The 19,233-nt window shown below is 42.4% G+C and overlaps 6 protein-coding genes across 6 annotated transcripts; 2 read left to right on the top strand and 4 right to left on the bottom strand.

Moving 5' to 3' along the window:
- Window positions 1–1,302: 1,302 nt before the first annotated feature.
- Window positions 1,303–2,613, bottom strand: TbgDal_II1560 (65 kDa invariant surface glycoprotein, putative; the record flags this gene model as incomplete). The annotated part of the gene is made up of 1 exon (XM_011773426.1): window positions 1,303–2,613. The coding sequence occupies one exon, from the start codon at window positions 2,611–2,613 to the stop codon at window positions 1,303–1,305; it is 1,311 nt and encodes a 436-aa protein (XP_011771728.1).
- Window positions 2,614–6,221: 3,608 nt separating this feature from the next.
- TbgDal_II1530 (hypothetical protein, unlikely) lies at window positions 6,222–6,548 on the top strand (the record flags this gene model as incomplete). The annotated part of the gene is made up of 1 exon (XM_011773425.1): window positions 6,222–6,548. The coding sequence occupies one exon, from the start codon at window positions 6,222–6,224 to the stop codon at window positions 6,546–6,548; it is 327 nt and encodes a 108-aa protein (XP_011771727.1).
- A 1,702-nt stretch (window positions 6,549–8,250) lies between these two features.
- TbgDal_II1520 (hypothetical protein, conserved) lies at window positions 8,251–8,718 on the bottom strand (the record flags this gene model as incomplete). Its single annotated transcript, XM_011773424.1, has 1 exon — window positions 8,251–8,718. The coding sequence occupies one exon, from the start codon at window positions 8,716–8,718 to the stop codon at window positions 8,251–8,253; it is 468 nt and encodes a 155-aa protein (XP_011771726.1).
- Window positions 8,719–10,016: 1,298 nt separating this feature from the next.
- TbgDal_II1510 (hypothetical protein, conserved) lies at window positions 10,017–13,028 on the bottom strand (the record flags this gene model as incomplete). The annotated part of the gene is made up of 1 exon (XM_011773423.1): window positions 10,017–13,028. One exon carries the CDS (start codon window positions 13,026–13,028, stop codon window positions 10,017–10,019), a length of 3,012 nt encoding a protein of 1,003 aa, XP_011771725.1.
- An 824-nt stretch (window positions 13,029–13,852) lies between these two features.
- Window positions 13,853–15,151, bottom strand: TbgDal_II1500 (hypothetical protein, conserved; the record flags this gene model as incomplete). Its single annotated transcript, XM_011773422.1, has 1 exon — window positions 13,853–15,151. One exon carries the CDS (start codon window positions 15,149–15,151, stop codon window positions 13,853–13,855), a length of 1,299 nt encoding a protein of 432 aa, XP_011771724.1.
- A 1,249-nt stretch (window positions 15,152–16,400) lies between these two features.
- TbgDal_II1490 (hypothetical protein, unlikely) lies at window positions 16,401–16,826 on the top strand (the record flags this gene model as incomplete). The annotated part of the gene is made up of 1 exon (XM_011773421.1): window positions 16,401–16,826. The coding sequence occupies one exon, from the start codon at window positions 16,401–16,403 to the stop codon at window positions 16,824–16,826; it is 426 nt and encodes a 141-aa protein (XP_011771723.1).
- Between the last annotated feature and the right edge of the window lie 2,407 nt (window positions 16,827–19,233).

The following is a 19,233-nucleotide window of genomic DNA, read 5'->3' as shown; positions in this document are numbered from 1 at the left end:
GAACCACGAGTACTGCCATCAGGGACTCATAACAGAGACGGATAGTCAATTACGCTGTCAATTAAGTTATCAGCCGAGGCAATGATAAGGATGCATAATCTGCACAGTGGAGGAAGACTAGCTATAACTAATTTCTTGTGGAGGTGTGACTCCCAAAGGTTTGTATTTTGCCAAAGACTATTCGATGTGTAAGAGTGGGGAAAGAGTTGAGACGGAGTTAGACTTTAGGGAGCTGTATGAACTAGTGCATTCAAAGCAGACGAACGCGTAAAGGTTTACCTAGTGATGCTACGTCGAGCAATAACGGTTAGTGAAGGAGTTATTTATAGCGGCATCGCAAAAATTAAATCTATTTTCTCCCGTCGTCCAGTTGTTTACGCTTTGCATTATATAGTTGAATGATTGATTTCATGAGAATACATAATCCACTCCGCATACACTTTTTTTTAGGTATGCGTACTCTATTACTTTCAATGAGTTTGAAAACCGAATCTTTGTTTTGTCACCGCATGGTAATTTAACCATTGGGTGACAAAAAAAGAGGATATACCACCGTAAAAAAAAGAGGAAAAAAAGTTAAATGTCCATGTAGGAAGAAAAGAAAAAAAATGCTAGTAACTCTTACCCTTTCCGATTTCCATAACCTCCACCTGAAATTCAGTAATGCTAGAAGCCAGCAACGCATCCCACTCCTTTTCATTGTCCTTTGAACTGTTCTCTGTCTCCAGGTGCCGCTTAATTGTCCTGAGCAGGGTTGTAAACGCGTCCACAACACCACGGTACGGCACACATGTCAAAAGCATATATTTTTCTTCCCATTCCTCGAGGACTGCTGCCAGCCAGTTGATCTCACGACTGATCAGCAACCCCAAGCGGCACAGCCTTTGAGGTGGTGATAAATTAATCCCTTGTAGCTCAACACCTGCTAATTTGCATAGCGCTCCCCTGTATGATACGGTTGTGGCAGTTTCATGAAGCATGCTAGCCATGATGACGTACAGTGTGAGAGATGGATGCTTCAAACGATCAGCTGAATTTACAAATGGAAGAGAAAATCAACAACGGTTTCTTCAAGTGAAAATATTTACTCTATTGTGTCAATTCTTTATTTTTTAAAAAAATATAGGTAAGGTATTACCACAAAACAAAAACAACGAAAAGGCTGCTAGAACTTCTTCCCTATCTCATGAATCTATATACTTTTATTCAACTCATTACCATTTTCATTCTCTTTAGTTTTCCTTATTTGCACTCGCTGTTTAAAAAAAAAAACTGCACATTTGCCTAAGAGTGAAGGTGAGTCTACATTACTACTTTTACGCTAGAAACCCCACCCTCCGCTTTTCCGGTGTCCACATCATGGGAGTTATTCCTCCTTCGTTTCACCATTATGAAGAATGCAACGGCCGTAACCACAAGAATAATGGCAGGTACAAGGACTGCTAATATAATCATTGCTGTTCTCTGATGTCTATGCGTTACCTCTGCAGCCTCTGTGGCATCTAGGAGACTATCAAAGTCAGCATCAATACCAACTTCCACCTGTGTTTCATTTGTTGCAATCCCTCTATCAACATGCTCGGTTGGAGCACTATCTTCATTTTTCGTGCTGTTAGTCGGTGTTGCTGGGGCAGCTGCGGGTATTATAATTTTCGCGCCCTTTTTCCCTGCTTCCTTAGCTGCCGCTATCACCTCTGCCAGCGGCTTTTCCTGTTCCACTTTCGTGTTCACAGCATGTGCAGTATTAGCGTAACCCAACATAGCATCATGAGCCTTCTTGCCCCTTTGGTACGCATCCTCAAGTTCTTTCAATTTTTCAAATGTTTTCCTATAGGGAGTCTGCCACTCCTCTGTCATGGTGCACGGATAGTTCTCCGAAGATGCGGCGGCTTTGCACACGTCATTCCCACCGCTTGCGCCTGTGGCTTGCGGTTTCTTGCTTTCCCATTGTTTCAAGGTGTCTTCCAATGTTTTTGATGAAGCATCCCCATATTTGTTCGCTTTCTCGTCGCCGCAGTCAATGACATTCCTTCTTCTGTGCGTTCCGTAATGCACGCTGAACTTGACGCCATCACAGTTGTCGCTCTTACCCGCATTCTCCCCTTCTTTAAAACAATACCAATCCAAAATCCTGTAAAGGCCACTAGAGTTCGTTCCTTCACTTAACCTCACTCCGCGTGCATTCTCCGCGGCCTTCTTCACTTCAGTATGTAGTTTTTCAGCTTCCTCACCAGCCTTCTTTGCCTCAGGGAGTTGCTTAGTTATTCCATCTTTTGCCTTGTTGAATATCTCCTTTACTTTTTCTATATCAGAGTCAGACAGCTTAGCATAACCGTCTTTTCGCCCCTTCGGACCGTTCAGCTTTTCCAACCAATAATCTATTCTATACAACTCGAACTCTATATAACCAGCAAAATTTTGAGTTCTATCCTTCAACTCTTGTGATCTCTCCTTTGCAACTTTATCAGCAAGATGCTTCATTTTACAGAGTGCCGCTGCTCCCTCTTTCGTCAACTTCTTGTCTCCTGGAACACGGTTATCCTCACTGCCAATTACTAACAACACAGGGATTCTTGTGGCAATAATTGCAAATACCAGCAAATACTTCATCATTTTTTTTATATTATTCCACCTTTCAGTCTTATCAAGAACTCTTCCACAAATTATTTGGCAAAAGAAGCAAAGCAATTTACAATGCTACATGCATACCCAAGTTGTGAAATATCCAGAGTTACAAATATTAGCTTGGAAATTATTGCGCATGTGTACGCTTGGTATTCACATATTCGGAAAAGGATTTACTAAAAACTAAAGGGATCCGAAACACACTTGCAGCTGTTTATTCGCCTCACTACAGTGGAAACAGCAGTAATCAGCATTCCCAACATCCCGGTAATGAAGACGCCCCAAAAAGAATAATCGCACTTCAACAGACACACTTTGCCTCTCGCGTTTCTATTGCACAACAGAAACCAGCAGTGACTTAAATCGTCCCTCCAAAGCAAATGGAGGAAAGTCCGTCTCCACACAAAACAAAATGCTTGTCTGACAGCAGCCATAAAAGAGGCACAGTACTCACCACTTTATAATAGGACTCCCACAGGTAACAGCCGCCCCCATAACTTTAGATGTGTCCATCTCTACTAAACCCCGAGATAAAACATCGAGGAGATAATCATAGGCTAACTCACCAAAACTGAACTCATCGAGTAGATATGAGGAATGGTATTCAACACTGCGGCCATGCATACATTACACCACAATAAACTGCCACCTGAGAGTTTCCGATCCCTAGTTCACACAGACCATGTAACCCACTACACTTCTGTGACAAATATATCGACAAAGCAGACTTGAATGTTTGGGATATATTTACATTTCATGGCATGAAGAAGCAGGCAAGGTACACATTTTACAGGTTCAGAATGCCACTCTCGCTCCCTTAAGTCATTTCGTGTGTCTCTCATCTGATGAAAGTAATGTATTTTACTACCCTTTAACCCCTCAAATTTGGATTATTGGGACGGGTCGTTCCCCCTCCTATGGAAACCACGAGTACTGCCATCAGGGACTCATAACAGAGACGGATAGTTCAATTACGCTGTCAATTTAAGTTATCAGCCGAGGCAATTGATAAGGATGCATAATCTGCACAGTGGAGAAAGACTAGCTATAACTAATTTCTTGTGGAGGTGTGACTCCCAAAGGTTTGTATTTTGCCAAAGACTATTCGATGTGTAAGAGTGGGGAAAGAGTTGAGACGGAGTTAGACTTTAGGGAGCTGTATGAACTAGTGCATTCAAAGCAGACGAACGCGTAAAGGTTTACCTAGTGATGCTACGTCGAGCAATAACGGTTAGTGAAGGAGTTATTTATAGCGGCATCGCAAAAATTAAATCTATTTTCTCCCGTCGTCCAGTTGTTTACGCTTTGCATTATATAGTTGAATGATTGATTTCATGAGAATACATAATCCACTCCGCATACACTTTTTTTTAGGTATGCGTACTCTATTACTTTCAATGAGTTTGCAAACCGAGTCTTTGTTTTGTCACCGCATGGTAATTTAACCATTGGGTGACAAAAAAAGAGGATATACCACCGTAAAAAAAAGAGGAAAAAAAGTTAAATGTCCATGTAGGAAGAAAAGAAAAAAAATGCTAGTAACTCTTACCCTTTCCGATTTCCATAACCTCCACCTGAAATTCAGTAATGCTAGAAGCCAGCAACGCATCCCACTCCTTTTCATTGTCCTTTGAACTGTTCTCTGTCTCCAGGTGCCGCTTAATTGTCCTGAGCAGGGTTGTAAACGCGTCCACAACACCACGGTACGGCACACATGTCAAAAGCATATATTTTTCTTCCCATTCCTCGAGGACTGCTGCCAGCCAGTTGATCTCACGACTGATCAGCAACCCCAAGCGGCACAGCCTTTGAGGTGGTGATAAATTAATCCCTTGTAGCTCAACACATGCTAATTTGCATAGCGCTCCCCTGTATGATACGGTTGTGGCAGTTTCATGAAGCATGCTAGCCATGATGACGTACAGTGTGAGAGATGGATGCTTCAAACGATCAGCTGAATTTACAAATGGAAGAGAAAATCAACAACGGTTTCTTCAAGTGAAAATATTTTCTCTATTGTGTCAATTCTTCATTTTAAAAAATATAGGTAAGGTATTACCGCAGGAAGAAAAGAAACTGAAAAATGTCCTCACATTCGAAAGACGAAAGAAAGGACAAGGAAAAAAACTGAGTGCTTAGTGCCGATCATATAATGGCAAATAATGCAGAATTACCTGTCTTATCTCATTAGGGAATAAAGCGCTCGTTGGGGCCACAACAGTAAGGTGTGAGTTTGAAAATGAAGGCATAAGTTCGCAGCGCTGCGGCTTTTCTCATCGTCGGTGAGTGAATTGGGGTGTAACCTGTCAGTGAGTTGAAGTGTCCCTCCCGCGGTAACTGGAAGGAGATGTCCTCCACAGATATAAAAACCAACTTATCTTATAAGTTGCCTGTGTCAACAGAAAAGCACCCAATCCAAAGGTTAAACTATTCTGTGGGCATCGTTTACCTTGTCTCTTGTTTTTGTTGCGGATGAATAGGGAAACCTACAATTAAACTCCTCACCAAAGATCTCCGACTTGAGAATTGAGGAAACCCATCTTCTTCCTCTACGGATCCAGACCGAACAGTAGCATAACAAGGCAACACTAAAAGGTACATGTCAACGATGAACTCCCACCGCCCATGCTTCTGGCTGCGTCACCAAATACACCTCAAATTCCATTTCCCTACCCCTTGGGCCTTTCAAAAATCTGTCCGACAGTTGTTCCCATACCAATGCACTCTTTATTCCGCACAACGGTTAAGCTCCCCCTTATGGTGGTGTTCTCATCATCCGGGAAGTCGTCCACACACTGATCGTGCCTCCGCTTTACCACGAAAAAGAACACCACGAAAGATGGGGCGAACGCCTCCATTCGCTACATCGGTGCCTGTGACGAAATTTAACATCACTGGATTTACCACTCAAAATGATACTACCATTTCCTCGAAGAGGCCTTTCTTGTAGCACCGTTAACCCGCTATCCCGTAAACCCAATTGAAGTAGCCACCTTCGCTGCGCACTCCGCTTTTACTTCCGGCCAGGCGCGGTTGCTTGATCTCTTTTGCAAAAGTAACGATATTTCCAATCGCCTCTCCTTTTCCTTAAGGGTTGCATGGTGAATCAATCACCATCTTTATGCTTGGACCCCTCACTTGCCCCTGCAGGGCTGTGCACACTTCTTGCTACTAGAAGAACAATTTGAAAACCACACCGAACTTCCCACAAAACTCCACCATATCAGTAATATATATATATATATATAATACTTCCCTCAACCTTCTTTCCCCCTGGTAACGAAGTGATACGCTGTCCTCGCAAACCCTTCCAATCGACACCATTTTACCACAACTTCCCATTGAAGAGGCAAATGCCGTTGCAACAGTTCTTTACACACATCCCGTCCCTACAAGCGCGTTGTTTTCTATAATGTTGAGCACCACAAAACCGCTAACAAACACGTGACGCGGCACACAGTCGGCAAGTGAAAAGGGGCGTTTGGAAATTTTACGCTGCTCAAACACCGACGCTCCACGCGTAACCAGGGAAATCGGCTCGTTGAGCAAACAGTGTTGGTTTCAGTGAACTCATCTTAGCAGTCGCGTACACAATCATGAGTGGTATCGGACCAAAAAAACAAACGGCATGGAAATGTAAATTATCTCCGTCTCCCCACCCTCAACGCCTTCGAAAAACACGACTTTCCACAGTTGCCACATCCCTGCCACCACGAAACCTCCCACCGTTAAAAATTGCCACCAAAGCTCTACCGGCCAAAATAACTTACCATGCTCTTCAACTACCCGCAGCACAATACTCCAGTGAAACTCCCCCAAACTATTTTATATTAAAGCTGGGACACAAGACTGCTGATAACAACTTCTTTATCACTACTACAACAATGAGCGAAGCTCTAACTAGCAAGAGAATTAACGTATAGCTCCACAACGAAGCAAACACTCCTCGAAACCCAAATAAACTGCGGCTTTTGTTGGTGTTGTTGTCATTCGTTTCTTACGATTAAAACTACAAGGGTAAGCTACCACCAATAACATAATATCTCCTGGTGCCTCGTTATGCATTAAATCGTTGCAGTGCAAATACATAAATACACAAAAACACTCCTCCTTCAAATTTTTATTCCATCATTTGTACCACAAAAAGAACCGACGCGTAACCCCACCATTCATGATTGTGTTATCCATCATGTTGTGTCGTGCAGCACAACTTCCCATTACCTCCACCTTTCAACTCTCTTTCCCCCCACGCGGTGCATTAACCGATTCCTATCATGAGCACTCTTAAGCCGAGGGGGGGAAGGGAGGGGGAAACACACACACACACACACACACACACACACACACACACACACACACACACACACACACAGACATGCAAAAAAAAAAAAACGCTTTATCTTAAAGGGAACAGATGAAGGAACCTCCCTCCCTCCCCCTCCCCCTCCACCGAGGCATTGCTTTGAGTCAACGACCGGTCGTGTTTCCCTCCCGCTGTTACTTTTTCGACCTTCAACTCTCAATATTTACCCTTTCACCCAACAGAGCGCTTCAAGGTACACACAGAGAAATAATAATAATCATCATCATCATCGTAACTCGTTTGTCCCTTCCGTGGGCCAATAAACCACTTTACGCCACGGTTGCATGAAATGAAAGGCGCCATAACTAACACACCGGGCACGTTCTGCTAACAGCACCGTGGTTAAAACGATCACCACGCAATGAAGGGAGGAAAAAGAAAAACTCACAAAGCATGCTAAAATAACTTTAAAGTGGCGGTACGACAGCATATATAACCAGCTAAGTGTATACAAACCTTTTAGCCTCCTACGATGGAAGCGTGAAACTTCCAACAGCGCGTTTCAACGAAGTTTAGCATTACCTTCAGCACGTGCCCGACGCGCAATCGGATTCAGGTGATGGAATACCTCACGTGGCAGTCATTTTTTGTCCATCCTAATGAAGGATAAGAATGAAGATGAAGATGAAGGTGGTGGTGGTGGTACGTGATGGTGGTGGTGATAATAATAAGAAAAATACGATCATGCTAAGGAAGAAGCCCAATAATGCTCAGGGAAGCGCAGAGCTCCCGGGAGTATGGACAACAACAAGTGGAAATCACGAAATGAAAACAACAATTACAACCACCAGATGCCCCCGAGGCGAAGGGCGGGACAGCAGCACAAAACCTGTGTGAAAAGCGGAAAAAGCCGAAAGCTTGAACCGCCCATCACTCCCCTCCCCCTCCGTTTTTCCCACTTTGTCGCAGCGCTAAAATGAGGCAACTCACAAATTCCACAATAACGCCGGTCCCAATCAACCAGATGACGTGTTCCCTCGCGTCATGGTCCCTTCCTCCAGCTTCTTGAAATAGTGGGGAAACACCGAACCCCATTGGAAGATTAAATTACATATATATATATATATTTATATATACGCATACAAGCCGGCGATACCTCTCCCCTACCGTTGCGCTCCATTTTCCCGCCAACACCAGATCCCAAACAGATTTATTCCTTTAACATGAAATACACGTCTTACGTTACGAGACACGCTCACACTTCGCCACCACCAGTACAATTCCATCACCTTCTCTCACCGCGTTTGCATGACTTCGCAAACTCAAAGACCTGTGACGCGGCGAATACACGATGCAACGGCTTCCTGTCCGTATGGAACAAATGACAGCGAGTACCAAATAAGTGCCACGTATTGAACAATCCCACAGAGCAAACACAAGAAGAAGCTCTTGAAATAAATGGCAACCACCAAGCTAAGAACGAGGGAAGTAATGTAAACAGCAGAGGCGGCACGACGGTAATCATCAAACATATATCGCAATTGGGCGCGGGGTCCCTTCAGTATGAAACTACCGCCCAGCGAAATCAAAGAGCCGAGTGTGTTTAACACCGAGTACTTCCAATAAACACCGAAGGAAAGCGCAACATATCCCATAGCGCTGCAAAAGAAGCCGAGCGCGGTGCAAAGAAGATACCACCTGAGGCGTGCACCCCACGAAAGATTTTTTAAACATTGTTCCTCATCATCGTCTACCAAAACACTTTCCGACACATTTATGGGAATTTCCATTTGATTTCTCTGAAGTGGCACGCCCTTCGCTTTGGTCTTGTTTACCTCTTACCTCAACACTTCCGCAAACCCCAGGGCAGAGCCACGAACATAACAACAACGGAAAAAAACAGCGACAGATAAAATGCAGCGCAGAGCGACACGGGGAGGGGGAAAAAACAGACGCGCAGACGTTACAGTTGCTTTATAGGAGAGAGAAAAAAAACACAGAACTTGTGTCCTCTATCATATTCTTGTTAACATCATGATAAAGGAAAGAATTGCAATTACAGCATCCGAGCCGGACTAGTCCCAGCTAATTTAATGGGCGTTTAACTCAGCTGCAAATAACACACAGCCCGGAAGCAACAACTTTAAGCTCCCCTCCATGGACTCCGTGGAATAAAAGGAAGATAATGAAAATGATGGGAATAACAGACGGATGAATAAATGAATGAATGGCTACATGATTACATGCAATGAGATGAGATGAGATGAGAAAAGAAATATGGCAGGAACCCACATAGGAAGGTAACGGTACACACAAATGCACGTGCGAACACTTACGCCCTCCAGCGAGTGCGCGCAACACGGCGGCTCAGGTCCATAACAACCGCAACTAAACGCGCCTTGAAAGAAACAGTGGCATTCATCTGCTGACAGGACTTCCGCAGGGCAGCCGCAATAACGGAGGCGTCGCTTGAACGTTATCTTACCGTAGTCACACATGCAACCACTTGTTTTGCTTTCAATATAATAATAAAAATAATGTTTGGCCCTGCAACCCACAGTCTCGCTACACACACACACACACACACACACACACACACACACAAACACACGCACGCACGTACCCAAGTGACACTAACAATAATAATAACAATAATAATATAGTAATAATGGATTAACAACAGTGTCACTAACAGCGGTCACACTTGCAATATCACGGCAAGGTACTGGCTTCAACGCATCACCATGAGGCGGACAGCACTCACATGCACATAACTAACACAATGAACCTAAAACGTCGAAAAAAAAAAGCAAAAGGGAAGAATATACATATATATATATATATGCATGTATGCGACGAAAATACGCAAAAGAAACGGACACGGGTAGGTAAAACTAAAATTAAGGGGAACGAACCCTCCCCCCCCCGCCGCAAAAAAATAAAATAGTAATAATAACGTCAACCGCATCAACGCATCACCATCGTCAGGCGGAAACGGCGCTGAGACTACCAAACCACACAAAAATATGGCAAAGTGGCCTCTCACACGCGCATCCGCCTTACCGTATGGCGCATTACCGACACGTTCCTAAACATCCGCACCGGCAGCCATCTCCTCTCCTGCGTGCTTTGCGTACTGCCGCCTCCACTGAACAATTTGCTGCGCCTGCTCATGCAACCCAGCCTTCAGGAAAGCACCAGAAAGAAAGAGCGCCGTTGATGCATCTGGAACCCAATTCCTATCGCGCAGCAAATGAAGAGTCTCCACAGTCTTCTCAAACTGGCCGTTCTTCGCATAACCCCGCGCCATCGCATTCAAGGCGGAGTACGACATCTCCGCCTTCAGCTCTTCAGCCTGTAACCGAAGTTTCTCGACGCGATTCATGTCCCCCAGCCGGCAATAGTATGGAATGAGAGCCAGGATATCACCTCCACTCAATACATTGCCTTCATTCGACTTCTTCAATACCTCTACACACTTCTCCATTTCCTCCGGTGCGCTACAACGACAGAAGGCGTCAATAAACGCCCACGTTACCTTCCGTGTGAAAAGGTGACTGTTTGCTGTCGATGACACATCAGCATACAAACGCAACACCTCTTTCTTCACGCGTAGCCTCCCATACGCCGCCACCATGATGCAGTAGCCGAGATCATCCATGGGGACTTCCGCCTTTCGCCTCTGCTGGAACACTTCCTCCATTTGTTCCAAGCGTCGCGCCCGCCCATACCCGTCCGCAAGTATGTTGTATGTTACGGCGTTATTGTTGTGACCCTTCTCCACGTACTCTGCGTGAAGCTTCTCCATTTTCACGATATCTCCCGTTTTCGCATATGTGTTCATCATCTGGTGATACGTCACTGCTGTCGGCATCGTGTCCGCAGATGATTTCATGTCCTCAAAAAGGGATTCCATCTCCGCCACGCGGCCAGATTTCCCCAGCATGTCGAGAATGGTCGTCGCCGTCACAGGGTTTGGTGGCACGTGCTTCATCATGTTGTTGAGCACAGCCTGCATCTTTCCAGCGTTATGCTGGCGGCTGTACAACAACAGGAACTGATTGTATACCTCCGTATCGGGAAAAAGTTTTGATGCAATCAAATCATCCCAGGCGTTACTCACACCCTCCATGTCACCCATTCTGCTTAGCGAAGAGGCAAGCACGGAATAAAAGGTGGCCGACACTTCACCCTCGTGCTCCTTCAGCAACTGAATCATTTCACGCACCTTTTCCCCGTTCCCCCACCGCGCGTACGCAGTGATGAGGGTGCCGAACGTAACGTCATTCATTGCAACATCCTTCTCCTTCATCTGCCTAACCAATTCTTCCACCTTCTCACGATCGCACGCCTTCCCATACTTGTTCAGTAATACGTTATACACGTCCGTTGTCCATGTGGGAATCTCCTTGAGAAAACTATCCAGTCCCTCCGACCCTTCCCCATGGTTCGCATACACGTGGAGCATACTCGTCTGCACATGCGGATGGTCGTTCATGGCACGCTTCTTCGATTCCCTGTATATCTCCTCCGCCTTGGCTAAATCAGCAGCATGTACGCGTATTAGCACAGCAAAGGTAACGGGCGTGAGCTGTAACGTGCCAGCCTCCTCACGTCGCATCATCTCTTGTGTGATTGCCTCCACACGCGCCATGTCCCCAATGTCACCAAAGATCCCGATGAGCGTTGTGTAAAGTTGAGTATCGGGTCGCACATGGCGTGTGGTCATTTCATCGTACAACTTTTCCACGTGCCTCGGGTAGTACTTCCCGAGAGCCCGAAGAATCCATGTGTAGGTTTGAGAATCCGCATGCAGACCTGCCGCATCCATTTCTTCCTTTGAACCCATGACATCCTTCACGCTTCCCATGAGCGCGAACCACTTGAACAACTCATTATACACACGAATATCGTCACTTAAGCCCTTGCACTGCATACGGGCCCAAGCACTTTTGATAGACTCGGGCCGTCCCGCAGCGCCATAACCACGAATTACCGCCCTAATGTGTGCTGCGCTCACGTCCATGTCGGGATCACCCTGCCGCAGCCGCGACTCGATAGATGAAAGAAGAGTGTCCACTTTCGCTAACATCAATTCCTCACTTCCACGGTCTCCAAAGTGCACGAGGCGAGCGTAGGCGGAGATTAGTATGGAATTCCCCGTCACATCTGGCGTGTACCCGAACTCCTGCAGCTCCTGCTCCACAGCAGTTATTTCCTCCATGCACGTCACATGTCGCATTCGTTGCCGGAGTATGATGGCAAAAGTTTGTGAATCCAACTTAACGGACCCCCTAAACGCCGCTTGGAACACTTCGGTGAAGGCGGTGTCATCATCTCGCCTGTGGAAAACGCGGAAGAAAGAGCGAAATATGGCATCTAAATCATCCGGCTCCAAACGGGCGGACTTGGCACCGCCGTCATTTTTCGTTATTTCCGTAACATTCTTCAGCACGTCCATAATTTTTTCCGTCTTGTTAAGTTTGTCGTACCCTTCGATAAGAGCAATAATATCGTCCCTTGTCAGATCGCTAAATGCCAGTCCCTCTTGCAGCGTCTCCGCCTCCTCCAAGTGATTAGCAAAAAGATATGCCGCTACGCATAAGGCCCGCAACGCTGGATCCCCTCGCATCTCATTTGCTAGTTGAAGCATCAAATCACTGCTGTCATTCTCCTTATACGACTCAAATAAATGCCGCAGCGCATCCACTGTAATGACGCAGCCGTATTTGCGGAATCGCAGGAAGGCTCGGAAAAGGAGATGTGCCATATCGTGTTGAGAGTACTTTACGCATTCCTCCATGATACCCTCCATTATTTGTGAGGCATTCGCGGGGTCAATCATCTGCTTGCGAAGGAACTCCTGCAGCACAATCATCAAATGTGTGACGGTGTTACGGAAGTGCAATTCGCGCTTCCGTGAGCGCCAAACTTGCTGACGGACATGCTTCAGTACATGGCGAGGTTTCGTCTTCACTACACGAATTAAATCTTCCTCGTCCCGCTGTGAAAAGGGTTGAAATGATGTGGCGCGATTGAGACAACAGTCACTCGCAGCAAACACCAGCCGACTGCACAGCACTAACCGGCGTTGGAACATCCTTTTTCTTTAAAAAAAATAATCCTATCTTTCATTTCATTTTATTTATTTTTTTCAGGTATGTTTGAAAAAGTGAGAAAAAAAATTGAGAGAAAAGGTGCCATCATAAGCAACTAAGTTGAACCGCTCATAAAACTAACCCAAAAGAGACGGAAGACAACGCTGTCAATCACATCTTCACCCCGAGCCCTGCATGCAAAAAAAAAAATGAAAAAAGTACAGATAGATCACACTGGTACTGGAATGAGCCCCATCGGCCCTCTGGAGTGAGGAAACACCAACATATTCATTAGACAGCTGCACGTAAACGCAGGCACGATAAACAAACACAACAACACAAAAAGGTGGAAATACCACAGCGCCGCAGGTGTGAAGGAGATCATGGAAACGAGAGGCTGTGCACGCTGGTAAAGTTCTTTTTTTTTTTTTGCACAGACATAAACGGCGTCAGTATCTGCATAACGCATTACACATAACTTGCCTACAACTGAAGGAGTTGTAACGTCATTTCCCGGCATATTTCCCCCAATGATTCGCCACAACAACAAAAAGTTGAAACAACAATTTAACCCAAAACCGACACACAGCCGACATCATGTGAGCTTCCACAGCTACGTTGCACTCTGTGCTCTTTGCATGGAGCGCATCATATAATTCGACAGCATGTTACGTCCTTTCCTCAACGCAGCATACCACAGTTCACACGACATCATGAACCCATGAACACACACATACGCACACACCAGATTCCATTTATACCACGTTGGTAAGGAGGGGAAATAAAAAATAACCTTTTACCCAGCACACACGAATATGGAAACAACTCATCTCGCAATCCAAGAAGGAACCACCACGCGCACGGTGTTGGAAACTTGCTTCACCTCTGGTGGTTTTCCCTCCACCCCGACACGAACAGAAACGGGGCAGAAACCATTTCCGACCGCATTCCCAGCACAAAAACTGTTATTGTGTACGGCAGGTGCGTCACGGATCCCCTGCAAATAGTCTTCAACTTCAGCAAGCTTAACCCAATCCACCTCAACCCGTTCATCCTCGCTAAGATCATCATCGCTCACTGATGGTGGGAAGTGACCTTCTGCCTTTTTGGCACGTCGTTCCATCTTCCACCGCCGCTCCTCCTCGTCATCAGAAAAGTCGGGTCTTGCATTAAACGGCAGCTCTTCATCGTTTACATAACTCGCATCTGTCCCTCGGGTGGTGTCACATTGTTCTGCTGGATTGGAAATAATGTGCTGAGCCCCCAAATCATAATGAAGTCCCGTACCTGCTTCCAGTCGACCGCTCGCATGCAGGCGGGAAAAGACGTCACCGTTGCATAAAATCGCGTAGACGCACGCATTCACGGGACCCATAACCGCAGTAACAACTCCAACAACCGCGCCATCGGGAAGACAAACACGTGTGCCACAGTCCAGCACAAAAATACCGGGCACGCTATCGGCAACCACCATGCACCAACTGTTGTTACTATTTCCACTAGAAAAAGTAGTGACGCTGCTTTCGATATCCTTGTTTGTAATGCTGTTATTATTATTATTATTACTATTAATATTATTATTATTATTATTATTATTATTATTGCTGTAGTTCTTATCACTACTATTATGGTAAATGTTGCCTTCGGTGGTGTTGCTAATACCGTGACAACTATGAAATTTAACGCCAGTGCTGGCAGTGGCAGCGACAGCAGCACCACAAGTAGAAGTGGAAGTGGAAACTCTACTGCCTGCGCGGTGCGGGAAAAGAGCCGTTACAACAGCCACATGAACACCCGAAATGCATTCCAACGGAATTTCATATAGCGGCTCCCCATTTTTACCGTACAAATTAACTGCCTCTTCCGGAGGCTCCGCCGTGTCGTTTAATCCCACAAAAGGAGGTGGACACGCGCGATTCCCACCGCAGCGCCCATCACCAGATGAAATGCTGTCGGCATCATCGGCTTCATAAACTGAAGCTCCAGTAGGAGACGCTTCAGTTCTCACACGCTTAACGAATGGTTCAGAATCGGTGGAACTCAGTGAAACCCGCCGGCGGCGCACAACCGTTACGTCCTCAACAATTTGACAACTGCTTCCCCGTGAGGAGCACCGACTGGACATTTTTGAAATGCGCAAAGCCTTTCCGCTTTGCTCGTCTTGCTTCCAACGTTGAGACACAACACCACCAAAAGAAAGTGATAATAATAATAATAATAACAATAATAATGGCAAACAATAAAAATAACAAGAGGGCACAAAACGAATAAGCGGTATTGGTTTCTTCTTTTTTTTTTCAGACAAAAAAAAAAGAAAAAGGAAACACAATGAAAAAGAAGAAAGCAACAAACAAACAAACGGCAACTTCCCCCCTCCCTCTATATTGGAGTAACACCACCTTTAATGGAGTATAGGGTGAGGAAAAAAAACGAGAGAAGGTAAAAGAACGCCAACGAGTCTAATCATAACAAAGTGAAGGAACACCATATAATGTTGCACGAAGTGGGGCACCGTCCAGTGGCGCATAATATGACAAACGCGCTTCAGAAGCTTAATGGCATGTAAATAAATATATGCCTTCAGTAACACAACAAAACTGCCATGAGGTACATTTTAAATAAACTTGACCCCGCTGGCATTAGGCACAAGTATATATATATATATTTATTTATTTATATTTATATTTATATTTATTTATATTTATTTATTTATATATTTATTTATTTATTTATTTATCCACACGCATCATCATTATCATCATCACGAATGTGATACACGCCATACCACAAATCCACATAACCGCGATACACCCAATCCGCCATGATGCCATACGTTCCAATGCAGAGGGCAACCGAAAGACCTACAACGGCATTAGCAGCTCTGAAACGTGGTGTATAATTAATATGTTGCGTAATTTTGTGAGTCTTGCACCGGTGTCCACATGCGCCGAGCAATTTTACAGTGCTAAAACACAACATATACGCACTTAACAATAATTAAAAATATATATATACAGATATGTATAAATAAATATATATTTATATTTATATTTGTTTGTATATATGTATGTGTGCGTGTGTCTGTAAATGTGCCACCTCAGTTCCGCATCAATTCACACACATACAATGCGAAATACAGATGTAGAAAAACACCCTTGGAAATGAATGGAGTGAACACATAAAACAAAAATAGAAAGAAAGAGATGAGATGAGAATAGAGTAAAGCAACATTACTAACAATAATATTAGAAGTGGCGACACACACGCACAAACATACATACATACATACATACTAATATATTTATTTACTTTTATTCATATTCATATAGAGTCATATGTTTATATGTTTACATGCAGGAATTTTATAAATAGAGATGACGTATAATGCTGACAAGATTTTACATAAAGTGGAACTCCACACCCATCTAAATAAGTTGTTTTGTGCTTTCCTTTTTTCCCCTAAACATCATCCGTATGAAATTCCCGTTCTTTTTCTTTTTCTTTCTTTTTCTTTTTCTTTTTCTTTTTCTTTTCCTTTTTTTTTTTTTGCGGCCGTTTTATTTTGTATTAATTTCAGCACAGAAATGTTTCTCTCAAGCTCTCCCATTTCACATGCAAACATATTTTTGGTATCATTTGAAGGTTTCGTTTACTCCGGCAGATTTAACACGGCAGTGCTTTCCATTCCTTTCAAAACACATATTATAACCATTTGTAGACCTAGTTATTATTGTTATTATTATTTTTATTATTATTATTATTATTATTATTATTATTATTATTATTACTGCTGCTGCTAGTACTATATTGCTGTTATTTATGTTATACGACTACCCAAATGCTAAAATAAAAACTAAGATGGAAACCTTTTTTAAAAAGATTTGGGAAGTGGGGAATAAAAAATATAAATATATAAAAAGAACATTAATAACTAAACTACCATGTTAAGGTATTTAAATAAATCACGCCCTCAAGGTCTGGTACGCTCATCTATTGTACTTAATATGGTTGTTACCTGTTGACTCAATGCATTAAATCTATTTATAAAATCCCACAATACTCCTTAACATAAGAAGGCGCAGGTGTGGATGGGGAGGGGAAGGGGAAGAAAGAAAAAAAAAAAGAGGATGAAAGAGAGATAAAGAAATAGAAAACAAAAAACAAGGATGAAGTAGACTACCAGCTCAAAGCAGAAGGTTTTTCTTGTTTTTTTTTCTTTTTCTTTTTTTTTTTTACAAAAGATAAAATATTAAAATAAAACAAGTTTATCCACAACTACAACTTAAATAAATATGTAGATATAAATATGTAAATACATATACATATGCATGAAGACCGACGAAACGAAGTGATGGTAAATTAATACGTACTGAACCATACATACACACACCTGTGATGGGTTCATTTAACATTGTAACAACAAATCCCAACAAGATCATGACAACAATAACACTAAAAAGGATTGGTTCCCCTTTTGTGACCATCAACAAAAACAAAAACAAAAACAAAAAAAGATACGCGCCAAACCTCATTCACAACTCAAAATAATATCCTTTTAAAAATTATAAAAGTTAAAACATAACAAAGGGAGGGAAGGGAGAAAAAGAAAAAGAAAAGAAAAAGAAAAGCAACACATAGAGATTATACCATTTTCTTTCCGTTGTTTTTTTCTTTTATTTTCTTTGGGAGAGGGCCTTTTTTCTCTTTTATTTGTTTCATATATTTTATTTTATTTCCATCATCGCTCCCCTTCCCCCTCACTCCCACTCCCACTCAATCGCTGACGTTTTTTTTTTTAAAAAAAAAAAAGATTTTGTTCATCACCTTCTTCCTCCATTTTATCTACCTGGTTTCTCTATTTTTTACTCACGAGCTTATCTCTTCTTCTTTTTTTTTTTTAGTTTTAATTTTGTTTTTATTTTTTGTTGTCTTTTTTATGTCAAAACACACCTGAAGCATCAAACATTTTCTTCCGTCCCTCCTTTTCCTCAGTTCCTTCTTTTTTTCTTTTTTTTTTTATCGCCGCTTTTCCAGTTGTCTCCCCTTTCTTTTCTGTTTTTTTTTTTAAAAAAAATTGATTTCATTCTGCTGGTTTGAGTTCACTGCAATGGGAAACGTATGATTGCAACAACAGTGACATTAATAATATTAATATTAATAACACTAACACTAACAAAAAATAATAATAATAATAATGTTAGTAATATTAAACGATAATATTGGCAACTGCAGAAATGAAATTTCGGGGATTGAAAACGGACAATAAAGAGGCAACAGCTGAAGGAAGAAGCGAATAAATAAATAAATAAATAAGAAGTTACGACATTTCCGAACGAATATATAAATATATAAATATATATACACACACATATATATATATGTGTATATATATAGGCGCAAAATTACTCTAAAACAAAAAAAAAAGCAAAAACACCAACACCATCAAAAGAGGAGACGATTCATGCCAAACAGCGGGCAAACCCAAAAGCAAAAAAAAAAAAAAAGGGATTAGCCAACACAGTCGCTACAAATATTTGGAACGTGTTGATGCACCCAACAAACAAAGAAAAAAACAATATGAGAAGAGGAGAAAAATTTTTTTTAAAAAAAGCAAAAAAAATGAACAAAAAAACAAAAAACAACTGAGCAAAGCGGAAATTATGGAGCTAAACTGAAATATGAAATGAAGCAGCAACGTGGCCAATTCAATTAACGAAAATATTCAAAACAACTACGAAAACATCACTTCAGACTTTGCTCCACCCGCAGTACGGCAAAAACAGCAACACCACCACCCCACCAAAAGAAAGTAATAATAATAATAATAATAATAATAATAATAATAATAATAATAATAATAATAATAATAATAATAATAATAATAATAATAATAATAATAATAATAATAATAGTAATAATAATAATAATAATAATAATAATAATAATAATAATAATAATAATAATAATAATAATAATAATAATAATAATAATAATAATAACGGGAAAGGGAAGGGGAAAAAAAATCAAAAAAAAAAAGTAATGCCTTTACTCGCCCCTCCCCCATACCGCTATCATTGCTGTAATGCACCGAATGAAAAATAAAGCAGAATAAAAAAAAGGGGGGAGGGAAAATTGAAAAAAAAAAACAAAAAAAGAAAGAAAGAAAGAAAGAACCCAAAAGAAGGAATTAAATGATACCGCAATAAT

This window comes from Trypanosoma brucei, chromosome 2 (genome assembly GCF_000210295.1).
Source record: "Trypanosoma brucei gambiense DAL972 chromosome 2, complete sequence".
Taxonomy (NCBI): Eukaryota; Euglenozoa; class Kinetoplastea; order Trypanosomatida; family Trypanosomatidae; genus Trypanosoma; species Trypanosoma brucei.
The sequence above is the reverse complement of the archived record's forward strand: the minus strand, read 5'-3'. Positions and strand labels throughout refer to the sequence as shown.